The sequence below is a fragment of the Hakea prostrata genome, chromosome 2 (assembly GCF_041222555.1).
Source record: "Hakea prostrata isolate BN-2017 chromosome 2, UWA_Hpros_2, whole genome shotgun sequence".
Lineage (NCBI taxonomy): Eukaryota > Viridiplantae > Streptophyta > Magnoliopsida > Proteales > Proteaceae > Hakea > Hakea prostrata.
Window position 1 is genome coordinate 5,202,036 of NC_142601.1, and position 19,653 is coordinate 5,221,688.

Sequence of the window (19,653 nt, forward strand, 5' to 3'; positions counted from 1 at the left end):
TTTGTGCCCTGAACGGCTAAACCTCACCAACTTTCTCAAGCTTGGCTACGCGCTAGGATACACCAGCATGTATGGTGGTTTCCCAAGTAAGGGTTAAATGGGCAGAGTTGGATCTGGTCAGCTTAAGCCCAACCTTACCTAACCCTGTTAGGTAACTAAGGCAGTAAGGCTTAACAACCCTCAAACCAAACAGATGCTTGCCATGTCATCAACTTCCAACTAATGCTTGACTCCAAACCCCTCTAAGGAGGGCAAGTGTGTCCTTTTACCTTGACTCTCTCTGTCTCTTTTTCATAGAAGACTATTTTGACTCGCTCTTCGTCTACTCATTAACGCCAAACCGGAGACACTGAGCCAAGGAGGAGTACGACTCCTTCAGCAATGGAGATGATAGCAACAACTCGGGCACTCTGATAGTGAACAGTGCCTTTTGATTAGATACTTTACAAGAAAAAACATATGATCGCATTAATGTCAAGCGAAACTGAAAGCAATGTTGCCATTGTTTTTGTCACTACTGGAGCCATTGCAACAAGTTGGGGGTCAAAAAGAAGTTGACACTATGACACATGGTGATATTTGAATTTTATTATACTTTATCTATAAATCCTTAAGTTTGAATTCAATTTTAACTTTTATAATTTGCAAATCAAATTAGGCCCCACGTGCAGTTGCACATTTAGCATTGCCTATTAACCTTTATCGGGCAATTGCACATATAGCATAACTAGTGACCTAATGTGTTTTTTGTCAATAACTAAAAAGCATATTGTTAAGTAAAAGAGTATAAGCCTGAAGATCTAGAGGACAATAAGGTGACCTAATGTGTTTGACAAGTCACACTAAGAGCTTAAACCACCACCATCGCCAAAGTGAAAAAGCAAAAGTTACGCCAACTAATGAACCTTTTTTTTACTGTGATCTTGCCAATGAGTCAGCCATTCTTACTCCTTATTATCCCCATCCCTTTCAAATGATAAAATTTTATGTCAACTCCTACCCTTGACTTCTCACCCCTTCCTATTTCTAATCCTTTTATACTTTTCTTTTAGTGTCCCTATCCATTGCATAAATGAATACTCTCATCGGCCTCAACCCTTATCTTATTTCCCTTGTTGTGATCCTCTTTTTTGATCATTCATTCTCTCTCTAGTTCTATTTGAGTTCATAAACGCAAAAACAACCACAATCCTGTGTACTCCAAGCAAGAATAGAAGGTTGCCTTTGCTGGAAAAATACGGATAAGTACCACATTGACTAGAGGGTTTATGGGTTTCAATGACAATGACAATATTAATTTCCATTGATATAGCACAAGATAAAGATTTCAATTGGCCCAATAACTTGTTTATTTCATCATCAAATAGAGAAAATACAAGGGTTTCATGGTGATGAAAGCATGTAAGGATCCTCAAAACTCCATAAAAAGGGCCAAGTTCATCCAATATTGTTTTTACTTGTAAATCCCCCACCACTCTATCTGTAGCTTAAAAGAGGCAAGCTGGAAGGCTTCTACACATTACACATGTAAAGTCTATAGGACAATTATTTTGCATTGCTTTACCCTATCCATTTGTTTTTTTTAGGAGGTGCATGTAAAAGAATTCCTCAATTGAATAAATTTTTTCTTCCTACCATAAAAGGGAGTTAATTCACATTTTTTCTCCCTCCCTTACAAAAAAGTTAGTTGAGATTCTAATTTAGAAGAATGGGAGGGGGAAAAATTGAAGAATAATAAAAGTCATAAGAATATAATAGCTTCTGTCATGGAGTTTGGCAATCTTATATATTGATAATGAAAATATTACATAATATAAGGCAATGCTTTGCCCCTCGATAACAGGGAGATTCGAATTATGATCTCCTACTTGAAGGTGTTAGTTTTTTATCAATTGAGCTCCGGATTGAAGTTGAATGCTTGGTTGGAAAAGATCTTCACTATGAATAAGATCTAACCACATAAGGGTGGGACCAAAATTCTAGGGCACGTTCTTCAATTAAGAAAAGTGAAAACACAAGGAAAATCTTTTTTTAGAGCTCCCTTTGATAGAAAGTTGGTTGAATTGTGAGAGAGGTGGGAAAGACATGGGAGAGAAGCAGGGAGAAATTGAGATAAAAAAAAATATAGAAAACAGAGAGGAGCTGAGAAAAAGAACGAAAGCATAGAAGAAAACCAGGAGAAGAAGAAAGAGGAAACCACTTTCCAATTTCAAACAAGATGACAAGAAGAAGGAAACCTTAGCGCACAGATCCATGAAATCCTAATCCACGGATGTAAATGCATGCTTCCCTCCACCAAGATCAATCTCGGTTAGCTTCGTTTTCTATTATTCTCTTTCAATTTGTTTAATATTTATTATAAAGAAATAATCATGTCTAGTTATTCCCTTTTTCGTTTTCAAAGCAAGAGAACCTTCTTCAGTCTTCATTGCACAAGAGAAATGTCCAGAGAACGGAATTATTAAATAAGTCCATTCTAGAGTCATTACAATTTACAACCTGTTTCACCAAAAAAATGGGTCATTACAACTCTAGTATATTGTTTCAAAATTGATGCTCACTAAAAAAATTCCTGGTGCAAATCTGATATCCAGTTACAATAATTATTGTTGTCTGGATAAATTTTTTTTTTTCATTCTGTGATTGAATATTAAAAAAAGCATTTTGTTTATAAACATTGGGAAAAGTACTTCATTAGCATGAACATAGAAAAACGTTTCAATTTTTTTTTATTGATTTTATTTTTTAGAAAAAAAAAAGCATATAGACAAAGAATATAGGAGCCTTTTGAAATTTTGATAATAAAATTAACTGAAGGTAACTTAGAGTTTAACTATTAAAAATAATTGAGGGTATTTAGATTTTAACAATAATATTATCTGAGAGTAAAATAAATTAAATATATTTTCATTTGAGGATAATTTTGAGTTTTAGAAAAGTATTTAGTACTGAAAAAAATTTACGGAAGAGAGGTGTTTGATAAATTTAACAGCTTAAGAGGGGAGGTAAGTGATATTATTTAACTAAAACGGGATCCAAATATTATTTGGTCCACCAAAAGGAGAAGTAAGTGATATTTACCCTTAATCTTTTTATTTCAAAATTAATTAACTAATTAGTTATTATATATTTTTTAGTTTCAAAATAATCAGTTAATTAATAAAAATAACGGCAGCATTTATTATATTCTTGTTCATATATATGAAATCAAGTCCCTACAATCCCATCACCCTAATCCTGTAGGCCGTCCTGTAATTTGTGGTCAACAATCATAGGGGAGACGATTGGAGTCACCAAATCTCTTACCCACTTCACTTTCTTGTTGCCAGAATGAACTACTTGTTTAGAGTATTTAGACACATTAGTAATAAGTTTTTTTTATTTCAAATGGAAACGGTCAAGGTTTAAAGTATCGGTATCGAGTATCGTATCGGTCAGGTGATTTTAAGAGACGTATCGTCTTGTATTGAGTATTATATCGCTCTAGCTAATATATTTTAGTGTAATTCAATGGAGAGACGTATCGAGATGTATCGTATCGGTTTGGTCAAATATGGATACGTATCGGCTAGTATCGATATCGTGGGATACTTTAAACCTTGGAAACAGAACTCATGTGTAATAAAAAATAGAAATGGGAGAGCTCGACTAATAAGCCTCCAGCTGGCAAAGCCGGTCCCACTCTGCAACTTGGTCGAGGTATGTATCTCTCTCTGCTTGATCTCTCATATCTCCGGCTCTTTTCAGTTTCTTTCTCTCTCTCTCCGCACACCCTCTCTATCCCTCTCTATTGTATCTTTGTCTCCAACTCTTTCCACAATGTATCATCTCACGACTCTGCGTGCGTCACCGCCTCAGTACAATCCCTTATTTCCTTCTCTCTCAGTTCATCTCGAACAACGACTCTGCAATCACAGCGTTTGAGACGAGGAATCAGGTATCTCTCGTCTCTCTCTCAACCATACGTTATCTGCACGCCATTGTTATACTTAAGCTCTTATACTCCTTTAATCATTTGAAAGCAAGTTTACATTCCCTACGAAAATTCAATTCCAGAAAATTGGGCGTTTCCTCGATTTGCTCCAAAGTCAAGTAGTTTTTCATTAGTTTTTGCCTCGGATTTTGAGCCGAGAGACGATTTAGAAAACGGTGCCATTCTTATTCAGGTATTGAGATCTGAATTTTAGCTTGTATTCTGTTCTATCTTTTATATTCAATTTTACTTTCCTGAATTGGGTATTTGATCTTCCCTGCAAAGATTGAATACTTGATTTTGGACACCATCATAACATAAAGGTCAAGCTCATAATCATGGAAGCAATAAAGGTTGCCCTATTGTGATGCATTCGTATCCCGTTGTTGCCGTCCCTGTCTTCTATTCTCTTCCCTGTTCAGAAGACTTGGAAGATGCGTTTTCGTTCTCCTATCTTGCATTGCTGTAGATGGGATGATTCCAAATTATTTTTTTTCTCTTTTGGATTTGTACCAGAGGAATTCTGGAGCAGATTCCAAATAATGCATAGTTGTTCTTTTCATTTCTTTTAGTTTGCATGTCTTTTTACATGTTCTGTAAATCTTCTTATAATTTGAATCAATTTTATGGGTTTTCTCAGAATGTTTTTCGTCTCTCTCACTCTCTCTCATTCTTTCAGCATTCATGCCATCTCACCGCCTCTGTTTAACCCAGAAATCCATACCTCCTTGGATTCCTATTGCCAGAAGTCCGGTGCCTATTGCCTTCTCACCGCCTCTGTTCAACCCATAAACCCTGATAACGAAAATCAGTCAAGGATGTTGACAGAAATAATGGAAGCGGTGAAGAATTTGGATTTGACTAAAAATGATGGATCAGTTGTACATTTAAGTATTACCAAACAATCTTTGGATGTTTGTATTTTAAAAATTAAAGTATGATTTGGTGCATTAGACTTCAAAAAGCTTTTGTTTTGGGTTATTTCATATATGTACCAATGTCACTTTTTGTCATAAAAAAATCGTTCTCAAGATCAAAAGTTATCAAATGCCAATTTGTTTTGCAATTGTTCTTACACATTTGGAGCACAGGTTTTACCAAATGGTCAACAGTATGCTCAGACCACCATTCCTTGTTGAGAACCCGAGAAATTGATTATGGAAAAAAACACCATTCCCTGGAAAGACCATTACCAAATGCGTACTTATTCAACAGACACATATTTAGTCATCAGTAACTGATGCATGAATTGTGCTATGTTGTGGACAACTTCTAAATCAGGAAGATTCCTATGGAACAAAGGACCTGTCGTTTATTGTAAGACTGTGATCTCTCTTAACGCATGGAACCGGTGGAAAATAATTCTTTTTCTTTATCTCTATAATTTATTAGGAAATGAATGAGAACTTACAATTTTCCTGTAGTACCTACTGCAGCTTAGCATGGTCTAGGGAGGTTCAGGTGTAGACAGCCATACTTCTGTTTACAGAGAGGGTATTTCTAGGGCTTGAACCAATGAGAAAGTATTTCACTTGACCAATGTGCCAAGGATGACAGAATTTGGTGAATTTACCATCTAGTTGTGAATACAGCAGTGTGAATTTATCAGAGCCATTTGTTAAGATACGAATGACAACCAGCAAAGTTTTCTTAGTAGTTAACTAAATTTAGATGACCACCGGGGGTTCCTTTTATCAGTGGCTTATATTATTGAATGATTCTAGTTTCTACCTTGGAATATGATGCTGTATGTGCCTACCTTAATTGATTCTAGCAAGTTGATTCAGAATTTGCATTTGTTTTTTCTGTATCTGTTACATTGTTGTATGCATTTTTGTATCAGCAACCTTACCTACTTTACTGTTTTTTGTATCATAGGTTTTCTTGAAGAATGGATCCTCCAGTAACAGATTTAGGACCGAACAAGAATATTGATGAAGAGTTGAAAGACGAAGGTCCCTTGGTCCATTGTGATCTTGTTGATTCTGAAGTTGTCCACAAAATAGCACAAGTCATTCTACCAGGATTAGCGACAGCATGTGTTGATAACACAACTGGTAATCCCTTTGGGAACCCAGGTGCGGTGGCTGTTGATATAAGGAAGGAAATGGTTGACTATCTTAACTTAAGAAGTGAAGCATATATTGCAGAAACTGTGATCCAAAAGGATGATGATCTAGGTATTGAAACTTCTGACCATCCCACTGATATTATTTCAGATTTTATTGATGACTTCGCAATTTCAAAGAGGAACCTTTTTAGTCGGGTTTCAGGATGGCTACTAAGTGAAAGGAGGGAGGATAGAATAGATGATTTTGTACAAGAGATGGAAATTAATGGATTTTGGTCGATGGATAGAAGGGAAGCTATTGCTAAGATTCTACTGAAGAATGTTGACTTCAAAAATTTATTCCACTGTCAAATGAAATTTCATACTGCAGAAGAACTTGCTCAGCATAGCTGTGAGTGCATATTTAGGTCCATAACTTGTACAAATGAGGGTTGCAGTTATAATTTTTGTGCAGTGCACTTGGAAAAGCATGATGCAGTTTGTCTGTACAAGGTCCTTCCATGTGAACAGAAGTGCTCAGAGAGTATTGTTAGACGTGAGATGGATAGGCATTGCATAACTGTTTGCCCAATGAAACTTGTGAATTGCGCTTTCTATCTTGTGGGCTGTAAATATTCTATTCCTCTTTGTGGCCTTGATGAACACTGTACAGAATTTCTACACTCTCATCTGCTCTATGTTCTTGAAGCACTTCATAGAGAAGCACATTGGGAGGATCTTAACCATCGCGTGGAACTCCTGGAAAAGGTTTTCATTTCTTAACCCACCTTTTGATTATTTTGGTATTGCATCATTTCTGCCTTCTCTCGCAGCAGAAGAGTACATATTGATGACATGGTATTCTTTAGAATTTTTCTTTCCTGGTTTTTTATGAGCTTGGTATATTATCACTTGGCTGGTTGGACTGGAATGCTAGGCACTAGAGATCTAAACCCAAAAAGAACGAGTCCAATGTTTTTCGCTCCAACAAGATTTAGTTTATTAATATTAATTTCACTTTTTTTCCTTGTTTTGGGTTACCCTAAGTAGGAGTCAGGGTTAGGGTTTGAGTTGTAAGTTGTTACTTACAGCCTCAAAGTCTAACGAGAAATCTTGTTTTTTTCCCTTATCATGATTTAGTAGATTGAATTGGATCAACTAGGGGCCAATCTTCCAGTATCTCTATTCAAAAGTTAGTATTTTCAGAATTTAGGGTCTTAGGATTTTGGTTAGTTGATTGGGGTACACAAGAGCGGAGGCTATAGGGAGATGAAACTTGGAAAGAAGTTAGCTAATGAAATTCAGGGACGATCCCGAAAGTTTGGACCATTCGAATGGTTAGATTGGTGTATATCTAACCTGAAATTCTGGGTTTTCTAGGGGAGCACAGAAATAAGGGGGAGAACAAAAAAGGAACTTAGGGTTGGGGAGTTAGAAGGCCGAAAGGACAATTAGAGATGGGGATGATTCAACTTATAGTTTTAGAAGAGAACAGCAAGTTAAATTGCTAATAAGAAGATTTGATCTTGTCAGAAATTCAAGTAAAAACTGAGAGAGAGAGACTCAGGGTTTTGACACGTGTTACACTTTCTATTTCAAATTCTTCTAATGAAGCCCAAATAACCTAACAGAGCCAAAAACGAGAAATCTAAACCCTAACCCAAAATAGACCACCATCACAACTGGAGCATAAGAAAAACCCTAGAATCTGCTAGAGATCTCTGAATCTTCTTTTGAGTATTATTACCTGTGAAAGGAAAACAATCCATTGGTGGCTAAGACAAAATCTAAAAATGAACACACAAAGATGAGAGCAGATTTAGACAATTCATTTTTTTGAGTTCACTGTAGAGAGCAATCAGAAGAAGAGGGGACTAAAATATACAGAAGAGGGAAGAGGAGAGTACAATGCTTGGTGAAATGCAGTTCTACTGAACATATGCCATAGTAGGGCAGATTGGACTCCAAATCAGTCCCTGTATCATGTCATCTGCATCCTAAGATAAACAGGGCAAAGTTGTTAAAAAAATATATATATTAAACAAAAGAATTGATGAATAATTTTTAGGGTTTCGACCTGCTTTTAACGCATCTCCTGATTTGTCATTTTCATTTCCACTCTTGGATTTTTTTCATTGTTTCAGCTTTTTGAAGATCCCTCTTTCGCTCGCCTCTCCTATTTGTCTCTCTCACTTCTCTTATCTGCTACACTCCCTCTTTCTGAGGAGAGAGAAATGGTGGGAGAATCGATATCTAAGCCCTCTTTCTTTTCCTATTTTGTTTGATTTCTTCAGTCGGGTATGTAGGTTCCATCATTTTCAAATCGGTGTTGTTTTATTATTCATTCTGTTCTGCAAAGCTTTTGGAGGGGTCAGTTTAGCATTGGAGATTCCTTCTTGTTTCAAATTGTCTGCTCACTGTAGTATCCTTCTGCAACTGCTATTTTTTCTACTTCTAGCCCAAAATCAAGTAGGTGGTACCATGATGGGTGTATTTTGGGCTACGGTTTGGATTCACAAAATCATGTTTCTGGCTCGTAGGGTTATTAGGACCTCTTTAAGTGAATTTAATTGTTAAAAGGGATGATTTTTTAAGTTTGAAGAGTTATGTTACCTAGATGAGTTAATTACAGAACTACCCTTCATTTTTAGTCATTGTATAGAAAGTATGACACGTGTCAAAACCTTGAGCTTGCACAGGCACGAACAAAAATCCGAGAGATAGGGAGGAAGAAGAAGGAACAAAACTCAAAATTCGATTCATCAATTCATGGCTCGTTGGAGCAATTACATCTATATTTGTAGCCACATTGGCTGACATGGTTTCGAACTCAAATTAGGACACAAAATTAGAATCTAACTTGAATATAGACTCTTATACTAAAAAGAGCAAATTGCACTGGCAGCCCAAAATGGAGGCCTTAAAGCACTGACACCCCACTTTATGTTTAAAAAGCACAAAGATCCCAAAATTGGATTCTCATTGGATATATTTGTCCAATTTGTCACTGAAAACCTTTTAGACATTGTTTATTATAGGGATATTTTTGAAAATAAATAGTGATTGAACTGTTTTCAGTGATAAATTTGACAAATATATCCAATAAAAATCCAATTTTGGGGTCTTTGTGCTTTTTAAACATGAAGTGGGGGTGTCAGTGCTTTAAGGCCTTCATTTTGGGGTGCTAGTGCAATTTGCTCTAAAATATGAAAGCTTTATCCAATCCTTAACCTGTTGAGTAACCTGGACTGACTAGGAAGGTGAAGTAATAAAGGAAATAGACTCAAAATAGGAGTCTAACTAAACTACTGAAATAAATCCCGTTTTCATATTTTTCATCCATATTTTAGGCCCATCTGATGTAGTACGAATTGAATGAGGGCTACTTCTTCCGAGGTATTTAACAAAACAACTCATATGGACCAAGAAAGGGTTTCTTGAAATTTTGTTTATGGGCTATAGGCTGGATTTAAGGGAATGACGTCAGCTGGGGTTGGACTAGTGGACTTCAGATTCCTTGTTTACGGTAATTAAGGGGTATTAATTTTGGAAAGATTTAGAAAGGTGGGATGTATTGTGGGATAGGGCTGGTTCTTGAGATTTGGGATTAAAAGTTATGGGAGTGGGGTGTGGATAGTGATATAAGGATATGATTGGGTTTGGATGGCTAAATTGGGAAATATAAGGGTTCATGTTTTTTTTTTTTTTTTTTTTTGGGGGGGGGGGGGGGGGGGGGGGGGGGGTGGGGGTGGTGGTTTAGGGAGTATCACAATTCAAGAAAATATCTATCTTCTAAGATTGGATGGTCGAATTGCAATCTAAGGTCATTAGTATTGGAAGGAAGATGTGCCTAAAGCGTGGGACTGATCTAACGGTTGGACTGGTGTAGATTTGAGATTGAATTTTGGTCTCTTGAAAAGTCTGGAATGTCAAAAAAAAGTTCAAGAAAAATAGAAGAGGGTGATATGAGAAGGTGAATAGAGTGTAGGCTAGCAGCAGCTTTTTCCCCCCAGTACCTTTTTTTCACCTGTCCCTACATTCTTTGTCCAAATCAGAGCTGACCTATTATGCATGGGTGAAGTTGCGCCCCAATGACCAAGTCCCCGCTGTTGTCCTTTTGCTGTTAGTATCCTCATGTGCTTGTGCTTGGGATTACCCGTATCTCTTCCTACGCTTTCAAGCGTGTACACCCGCGAGACTGGGGTCCTATCAGAATCAGTCTCTATTCACCCTAGAACTCCTACATTGAAGATCAGATCAACAGTCATCCCTACCATTTTCCCCCTTTTCTTTTTTGTTTTCCTTACAAGAAGCCACTGAGATGTAGCCTTCAATTGAAGAGGTTCAACTGAGGGCCAATAACAGGATCTCACAATAACGAATTCAGATGCTTACAGTTAGATTTGGTTTCCATGTTAAACAGTAAGAATGAAAGGTTAAAAGTTTTGGGATGGAATGATTAGGATGTGTATTGCTAGGACTGATGATCTTCATGAAGTTGGTCAGCTCAGACGTTTAGGGTGATGAGATGGACTGTCTCAATTAGGGTTGTGAATGGTCTGTTTTGGTCAAGAGTTGGAGCTTGTACATGGGATTGTTCATTCTTGTGAGAAGAAGTATGTTTCTTGAAAAAAGTTAGTGATGTGAACCAGGACCTAAGGTTTGATTGATTGAGGTAATGCCCTAGATTTTAGGCTCACTCCAGGATCCTCTTCGATAGAACCAGCAGACAATTAGGGCTTAGAATATTCTACGGTTGAAGGGAATGGGTTGGTTATGGGTAAATTTTATCATTTATGGTTTGAAATTTTAGGGTTTGACAGGAATTAAGGTTTCCAGGATTTTGGGAATTCAGGGGATACGGGGTTTGTTTTTGATATGGGTTGTAAAGGGATAATTTCCAAGGGGAAAATGATGGAAACCCAATTTTAGGGTTAGGGTTGCTAGGTTGTTTTCCATATAACTATGGTTTTTCCTAGAATCTTCCAGCAAATAAGTCAAAAATATTATGGAATGTCTATGGATTTTTAAGAAAGTTGTCCGAAGCTTTTAGGAGTGATATGGGCTGTTCTGATCTAGATGGGAATTGTAGGGAGGACAAGGAGATAAAATTGGGGTCCTATAGGTTGATAGGGGAAAGTTCAGGTTTTAATAAAGTTATTTCGGAAGTGGTTGGGTGATCAGTCTATACCAAAAATTAATTGGGAAAGGAAGCGAAGCCTGCAATTGGGTATGCGAAGGGTTTGGAATAAGGGATAAACAATTTGGAGTTAGAGGGAAGAGATTGGGGGGGTGTTATGGTGTTAAGTGTGTAACATAAAATTATCTGGGTAGGGGTAGGAAGCCTGCAGTAGGGTAGAAAAGGGAAGGGAAGCTTGTGGTTAGGGGAGGGAGGGGGTCTTGCTGTCTTCTTTCTTTTCTTTTCTTGTAATTCTGCCGCAAGAACCAGAAAATAAAAAAACAAATAGAAGGGGGAAAGATGTTGTTGCAGGGTCAAGGGGGAGTGTATATGCTGTCATTGGGGTAGGGGAGGGGTCTAGGTGTTGCTGCAGGGGTGGGGGGAGGGTTTCTTGGTGTTTGTTGATATTTCTTGGTCTGAAACAGCAAGCAGTAGGAGCCGCAGGGCATGGGGAGAAGAAGCGAAAGGGGAGAGATTAGGGCTGGGGTTGGGGAGGGGTTCAAATTACTTGTTTGCAAAATCTTGAAGAGATTGGTTGCTGAATTTCTTGCTGGAATCGCAGGACAGAATTGATGAAGATAAGAGAACTCTTGATAACCGCAAGTCCACCTCAAAAGGACCCACCGCACTTTCTTGCCTGAAATTCTTCAATAATTTTATTAATCCAAACTTGAAGATTAATGAAAAGACTACGCTACTTATAGCCTATACTAAAAGACTTATGATCTACTTGGGAATCCTTTATATTTTTAGGATCTCTTACATTTAATCTCAGCCACAGAATTAAAAGACTTAAACTAAACAACTAATGGAATGTTCTTGAAAATAGGTTCCCTAAGACACTAAAACTCAAACATATAGGAAGGAAAGACTTGTTGAAATAAAAGACTCATAAGATTCCTTTAAAGAAAGACTACTAAGGACTCAACTCACAAATCAAACCAAGACTTCTAAACAAAACAAAGAATCTGAAAATTAAGAAATAAATTCCGAAAAATTTATTCCAGCAGATAATTAGGGCTGAAATTGCTGAAAATACCACTCTTGGAGGGTTCGGCTAGCTCTAGGTGCACCACTTTAGTGGGGCCTTGGGCCTAAACCAGGGTTTGGCCAGGGAGGGTGACCTTTGTTCACATCAGAAAGGTTAGGTTAATGTTTCGTATAGTTAAATATGTTTTATGTATCTCAAAGATACGAAACTCATCCTATGGGTGATATGGGATAAATTCCTAGAGATAGAGGCTTGGGTCTATAGGTATGGGCTAAAACTTGGAGGTAACGTAGTTAATCATGTAGGGATATGTACCTCAGGTTTTGTGGGGTTTGGGCTAAAGTAAAAGATATTAATGTTCTTGTTTTTAGGGTCTTGGGAAGTATGAAAATTCAAGAAAATAATTATATCTTGAAATCGGATGGTCAGAATGGGGTCAAATTGGGATCTAAGGTCACTAGGGTTGGGGGATGAGGTTCCTAAAGTTTGGGACAAATTTAACGGTTAGATTCGTGTAGATCTGACCTTGAAGTCTGGGTCCCTTGAGAAGTTTGAAAATTCAAGAAACTAAAAAAGAAGGGTGCGATGGATGGGGGAAGAAGAGGGAAGGCTAGGAATGGGTTGGGGATGTAATACGTACTTGTCGAGGAAGGGAAGTAGAAGATCTTCAACAAACTTAGTCTCACAAACCCTCCGCAGGCTACCCACCAAGGAAGCCAGACTCAAGTGTTTTTCCTTCAATTCTTAGCTTTATTCAATAATCCAAATCTGATTTGTTACAACCCTGAGTGGTTATTTATAGCCTACATGAAGGAAAACATAAAAGGACTCAACTTCTAAAATGAAACAAACTTGGACTCTAGTTTGCAAACCAATCCTATGTAAGACTCTTACTTGACTGAAGACTTTAAACTCAAACAAGGATTCTATCATATCTCACTCTAGAAGGATCCAATTTGGATTCTAAGAGTAGCTATGGAATTCTAACAAGACATAGACTAAAAGTAGGGGATTCCTTCTTATGAATCATACCTAGACAAGGACTCTTCAATAATACAAATTAATGACTCAAATCAGAAAACAAAAGTAGATGTAGGGTCCTAATAACAAGCTGGACCCAATAGCACCTGAACCTTGGACTCCACAAAAAAGGTCAAAATGACCAAAATACCCCTGGTATGACTAGGGGCCGTAGGGCTTGGGGAAAGTACCCTAGACCCTATGTTGTTTCCACATCAGTTTGGGTTCTTGGTAGTTTGTTGGGCAAGCCAAGAACATAGCTTGTAGTGGTTGGATGGGGTATGTAACTTCAATTGAGTAAGGGGGGTAGGTGTAGGGCATGGGTGATGCCAATCTTGTTTTTATTCTTTGGGGGGGGGGGGGCTTAGATTGACAGAATTTGGGTTAGGAATCAGGTTTTCTTGGGGAATCCAGAGGTTCAAGAAAAGAGATAAAACCCTGGATCTTGGATGGTAAATTTGATGTGTACTCTTGTTAAAGGGGATGATGTATAAGGTGGTGGATGGGTTATCAGATGGATTGTAGTGGTTAGTTTTGAACTGCGAGATGTTTTAATGGATAGGGTTTAGGGAAAATGAAAAATCAGAAAAAGGGGGAAATAGGGTTTGGAAAGTAGAATTAAAAGAATTGAATGTGGAAATCAGATTAGAGTGTACTTTTGTTGCAGAACAGCCCATAGAATGCTTGACCTGATCCTTGAATTTGCAGGATTTTTCTGCACATTTGAGGTGATTATTTCAAAGGAGATAGAATTATGCAGCTTAAAGGACTTGAAGAAATTGATGGAGGGGGATTGGGAATTAGTAATGTTTACTCACAAAGTAGTAATCCTCAGAATAAACCTTTCACTAATCAAATTTTGTTCTCAAGCTGCTCAACCGAGGAATTACATCAATCTATAAAGCCATGTTGGCTGACATAAGAATTAGAATGATCCTAGGACTCAAATTGGAACTAGGATTACTTTTCACGTGAACAATAAACTTAGTAGAATTTCTATTGGAATCAGAACTCCAAAGTAAGATTAGTGCCTATAATTTTATTGTCCTGGTGGGAGTTTCCCTACACCTAAGCTTTGGCTATTTGTCCTGGTATAGGGAGCATTCTCTACACTTAAGGCCATTTTTAGGCTGCCAAACTGCATATCACCATATATCCAAGGCCTGCAACTTCAGTTTTTTTGAATTAAACCCTTAGTCTCTGTTCAAATTTCACTCATAGCCGTCTCACATAAGCCCCCACTCCAGTTACAGTCCATTCCAAATAAAAAACCCCAAACCAACAAGCATTTGTGAGGTCGACTTTTCAAGACACCCTAAATCAAGAATTCATATCTACATCCCGTCCATTGAATCCCTTCCCAACCATAGACATCATTCCTATATCCCTATCCTAGTTGTGTTTCCAGTTTCAAGAGAGTTCAACCATTGCTCTCTGAAAATTGAACACCTAATATTTGGACAAACACACCTCTAAACCTTGAAACCCTTTGTGTTTCGAGGAACTTATTGGTTCCAAATTTGTATCACCATCTCCTTAACCCTTCCCTGATGTTACCCTGAAATCCTTAATCAAACCAACCTTTGACGACCGTAATTTGGGATATGCAATTTTCAGCCCTACATACCCTAACCAAAATTTTAAGAATCGTCTATTCAACCCCCCCCCCTTCCCCCAAAAATAAATAAATAAATTCAAGTAGTATATTTTGAAGAAGATGGTTGCTGGCCCTCATACCAATTGAGGCTACGTCAAAATCCCTGCCCCCAGCAACCCAGCCCACCTTACCTTTTCCCTTCTTTACTTTTCTTTTTGGCTGTAGTAGCGAACTATAATAAAGGGCCAAACTCCTTTTGGTTCCCTTTGCAGCCATCAATCCTTCCTTCTTGGTTCCACTAGAAGCCAAAAAAATACCATTGACCCCCAGAGATGGCACCCACCTCTGCAACTTCAACCCACACTCCTTTACTTTTTTTTTTTCCTGCCACACCCAGAATCAGAAAACAGATAAGAAAAAACAAAAAGTTCACCTATGTTCAACTCCTGGTAAATCCAGGACCCCACCGCTCCCTTTTTCCCTCCTGAAACTTTGATTGACTGTTCAACCCGGTGAAGAAAAGAGAAAGCGAGAGAGCGAAGAAGAGAAGAGGGAAATTGCGAAGCAAAGAGAGAGAAGGGATTTTTTTTTTGGGGTGGGAAGAGGGGAAGAGTTGCACCCCCTCTCCAATTTCAGAATCCTGTAGTGGAAATGTTAGAAATTTTCTAATTGTTCAAATGTTTGAGCAAACTAATGATCCTTGACTATATATATTGTAATCTCAGCTGTGTATATTTTGGCTGCAAGGATTTTAGAGTTATGTTGCTTTGTGGTTTTCATCTTTCATTATAAATAAAGATTTGCGAGAGCCTAGGACGTACATAAATGATTTTCACCAGAGGGAAAGTAAATAATGTGGAAAGACTAAAAGTTGGGGATAATAATGCTGGTAACCACTAACAAGTAACAACAATATGATCCTTATCTATTGAGTGTTGAATTTTATATGTATTATGATTTCATTTGTAATGTACAACATAAGTACTTTATTTTTGTTACAGTCATCATATTGTGATCGGCTTTTGCAAGCTCGGGATGCCAAATCCTTAACCTCCATTGTCAGGGAGCTTGAAGCAGAGATTGGCCCACCAGAACGTTACACCTCCAAAAAGGATACAAGTACTGCAACCATTGTTGCTGAAGAATCGAATGAGACGGAGGGCTAACTTCATTCTCTTCAACTAGTCATGAAAGAGTTCTTTAAATCTCCTACCCAAATGTCATATCTCTTACACCAAAGTTGTGGCACTAGACTTCTAAAGGTCTACCCAGCCAACTGGGCTGCAAAACAGAAAGTTCAATGGCTGGTATTTCAGTTTTCAGAAGATTTCTTCAGCAAACCCTGTGCCCTTTGGAGCTTATACATATAGAAATTACAAGTCTATAAATTGTGAAAAATGTTCTGCGCTTTATATTCATTTCTGCATTTACGACAACTGCATATTAATTGTGTTGTGTTTTGTTTTTGAATAACTGCTGAGTTTGTGTCTCAGAAGTCAGAAAACCCAGAGTTAGCTTGGTACCTGTAGACCTGAGCCTCTTATTTAATTATTTGTATTGAAAAAAATAAAGTGTTTCCCCTGTTTGATTTGGTTTCTATACTTTTGCATGTACTTCATCTATTTGTTCTTATTTAGCTATGTATCTTTAATCTTACCAACAAAAAAAAAACTCATGTATCTTTAAAACTGTAGATGTTCTTTACTGCAAAAAGAAAAACGATTTTAATGCCTATAACCATATATTCCTTAATCAAGTATTTTGTTGCTAAGGTACTTTGGGTACATTCCCTTACTGTAATAATCAAGGTTCACCATCTTCTTGTATCAAAAAGTCGAAGTTTAATATAAAAGTTGCCAAATTTCAGTAGCATCCATGGGTTTGAGGCATTTTTTAGGTCTGATTTTTCTTGTATAATCTAATTTAATGCCTATAAACATAACAATAGTTTGATTAGAAAATAATGAAGACCGGTTGTATTTTGTTCATATTCAACTTGCATGTTTGTGATTAAATCTGAATATTTTGACAAATCTAAACATTTTTGAAGTGTGAATTCATATAAATGATAAGAAACTTCAATTGATTATTAAACAAAACATTTACCTTATAAACCCTAAACGTTAATGAATCTGACTATGAAATAATATGGGAAGTACTTGAAAAGCATTTAGAAAGTTATTTCTATATTTCTATGTTAAACTTGAAATGAAGAATTATGAAAGTGGATAAATATTTTGATACCACGAGGTTGTACATTGGCACATTGGGTTCAATGTAATTTATTTCATTACCTACATCATACACTTCTTATACATTTTTCATGTAAGAAAATGTAGTTTTTTTAATTAGAATTTTTTTTTAAGAAATAATAGACATCAGGAGAAAACTTTTGACTCTGTTAGTTTGTTGATCACTTTACCTTATTCAACAGATATTAATTCCAAAACAATTAAACAATTAATCATACAAGTTTCAGATTTAGTTAGGCAAATTTAAAAAAACAATAATAAACATCAGGAGAAAAGTTTTGACCCTATTAGTTTGTTGCTCAGTTTAGCTTATTCAACAAATATTAATTCCAAAACAATTAAACAAGTATTAATCAAACCAGTTTCAAAAAAGTAAGTTACTTCAAATTACCATCGAGTGGTGGTCCAATGGTCTTAAGCTCACTTTCATGCAGTTTGGTAATTTTCATGTACAATCCACTCTGCTCCTCTATTTCTCATATTGAGCAGTTTTGTGCTCTTTGTCCTGGGCATAGGAATGCTACCGGCTTATGTAAACTATACTAGGCATCCGGGTGGGGCTACGCTGGCGGGGTTAGTTCATAGGGCTAATGCTTGAATGGGTCAATTTCAAAAGTCAAAACATTCTGTAGCCGGGGGGGGGGGCATGAGCTTTATATATTGTTTCCACATGTATGTTTGTCGAGAAATCTCTTTGATTTGAGCTAGAGTGTGTTTAACGTACTCAAACCCCCCCCCCCCACACACACACACACACAAAGTACCTTATCGAAACTATAGGATATGAAGGCTTTGGTGAGAATTTGTATTTTTTTTTGTTAATCAATAAACTTAAGCTCTTTTTTTATTGGTATCTTAAAGAGGGACAAAAATATCTCCATCGAAATTTGATACAAAAACATTTTGACCCCAATGTTGTTTTGATGGGGTCAAAATTGTCAAAATCTATTAAACTCAAAGATTCCGCAAGATTTCAAACCATGATGATAATCCTCTATGACTCTATCCATTCACATACATTGTACGAATCTTGGGGCCGTGCTGGAGCTTATGGTGAAGCCATAAATAAAAATTGTCTATCCCTTACTTTATGGAGATGTTAATTCTTAACTTTGAACTTGCATCTACTAAGTCCAAGTTTGCGAAGTAGGATGTTTCTAAACCTAAACTAACCACTAAGTTATAGTAGATCAACTATTAAGTTTTACCAAAAAAAGAAGAAGATCAACTATTAACTATTATGTCAAACTTGTTGTGAGACTGTTTCCGAACTTAAACTGACAGTCACTAAGTCATAGTGGAGTGATCCTTTTTTGTTTAAAGTTATCTTACTGTCATGACATGGTTCGTCCTTCAATTATGTTTTTTTGAGAACCCATTTTAAAAATTATATTTGACCCCCCCCCCCCCCAATTTTGTTTTGTTGGAGTCGAAATTGACAAAGTCTACTAAAATCTCGAAAATTCCACAAGACTATCTATTCACAAACGTGGCGCAAACCTTGGAGCCGTGTGACAACTTATGTTGCGGCCATAAATAAAAGTCCCCAATTTTTTGTTTGGTGGAGAGGTTGTTTCTTAACTTAGAACTTGCAACTCTTAAGTCCAAATTTGCAAAGAGAATGTTTTTAAACCTAAACTAACCACTGAGTCGTAGTAGATCAACTATTAACTTTGACCCCCAAAGGATAAAAGATCAACTATTAACTATTACGTCAAACTTGTTGTGAGGTTGTTTCTGAGCTTGAACTAACAATTACTAAGTCATAGTAGAGTGACTTTACAGTGATGCCATGGTTTATCCTTCAATTATGTTTTTTATAAGAGTTTTTTAGGTGCACCCTGCTTGAAAACACACTAAACATTAAGGCACCCATTCAGAAAGTTGTATTTGACCCCCCCCCCAAAAAAAAAAATCTTATAGATTCCGAAAGATTTCAAACCATGATTATAATCCTTTATCCATTCGCAAACGTGGCTCAAACCCTGGAGCCATGCGATAGCTTCAGTTGCGGCCATAAATGAAAATTCCTTATCCCTTGCTTTGTGGAAAGGTTGTTTCTTAACTTTGAACTTGCAACTACTAAGTGACTAAGTCCAAGTTTGCGAAGAGGATATTTCTAAACCTAAAACTAACCACTAAGTCGTTGTAGTCTTGTAGATCAATTATTAACCTTGACCCCCAAAGAAAAAAGGATCAACTATTAATTATTATGTCAAACATGTTGTGAGAGTATTTTCGAACTTGAACTAACAACCACCAAGTCATAGTAGAGTGATCTTTTTTTCGTCTGATGTAGAGTGGCCTTACTGTCATGCGATGGTTCGTCATTCAATTATGCTTTTTATATGCACCCCCTTGGATAACATGCTAAACACAAGACAACCCTTCAAAAAATTGTATCTTACATTTAGATTCTCAAAAACTCATATAGTTGAAGTTTCAATTCTGACCTATATACCCTTTATTGTTATGAATATAATTAAAGTTAGGAGTTCAAATTTTTACATGCAGCTTCTCAAAAAAGCACGCTAAACCCAAGGCACCCCCTTAGAAAATCATACATTACATTGAGGTCCTCAAATTTATGA

The 19,653-nt window shown here is 36.9% G+C and overlaps 1 protein-coding gene across 3 annotated transcripts; it reads left to right on the plus strand.

The window, feature by feature from the left end:
- Positions 1-3,642: 3,642 nt before the first annotated feature.
- LOC149023428 (TRAF-like superfamily protein) lies at positions 3,643-16,708 on the plus strand. Of its 3 annotated transcripts, XM_089143964.1 has the most exons (4): positions 3,749-3,937; positions 4,057-4,166; positions 5,852-6,791; positions 15,812-16,707. In XM_089143964.1, the coding sequence occupies exons 3-4, from the start codon at positions 5,865-5,867 to the stop codon at positions 15,974-15,976; spliced, it is 1,092 nt and encodes a 363-aa protein (XP_089000090.1). In that variant the 5' UTR covers positions 3,749-3,937; positions 4,057-4,166; positions 5,852-5,864; the 3' UTR covers positions 15,977-16,707. The 3 variants fall into 3 exon arrangements, with proteins under 3 accessions (XP_089000091.1, XP_089000090.1, XP_089000089.1); XM_089143965.1 differs by lacking the exons at positions 3,749-3,937; positions 4,057-4,166 and adding an exon at positions 3,643-3,699 and having other exon boundaries at positions 15,812-16,708; XM_089143963.1 differs by lacking the exon at positions 4,057-4,166.
- The last annotated feature ends 2,945 nt before the right edge of the window (positions 16,709-19,653 follow it).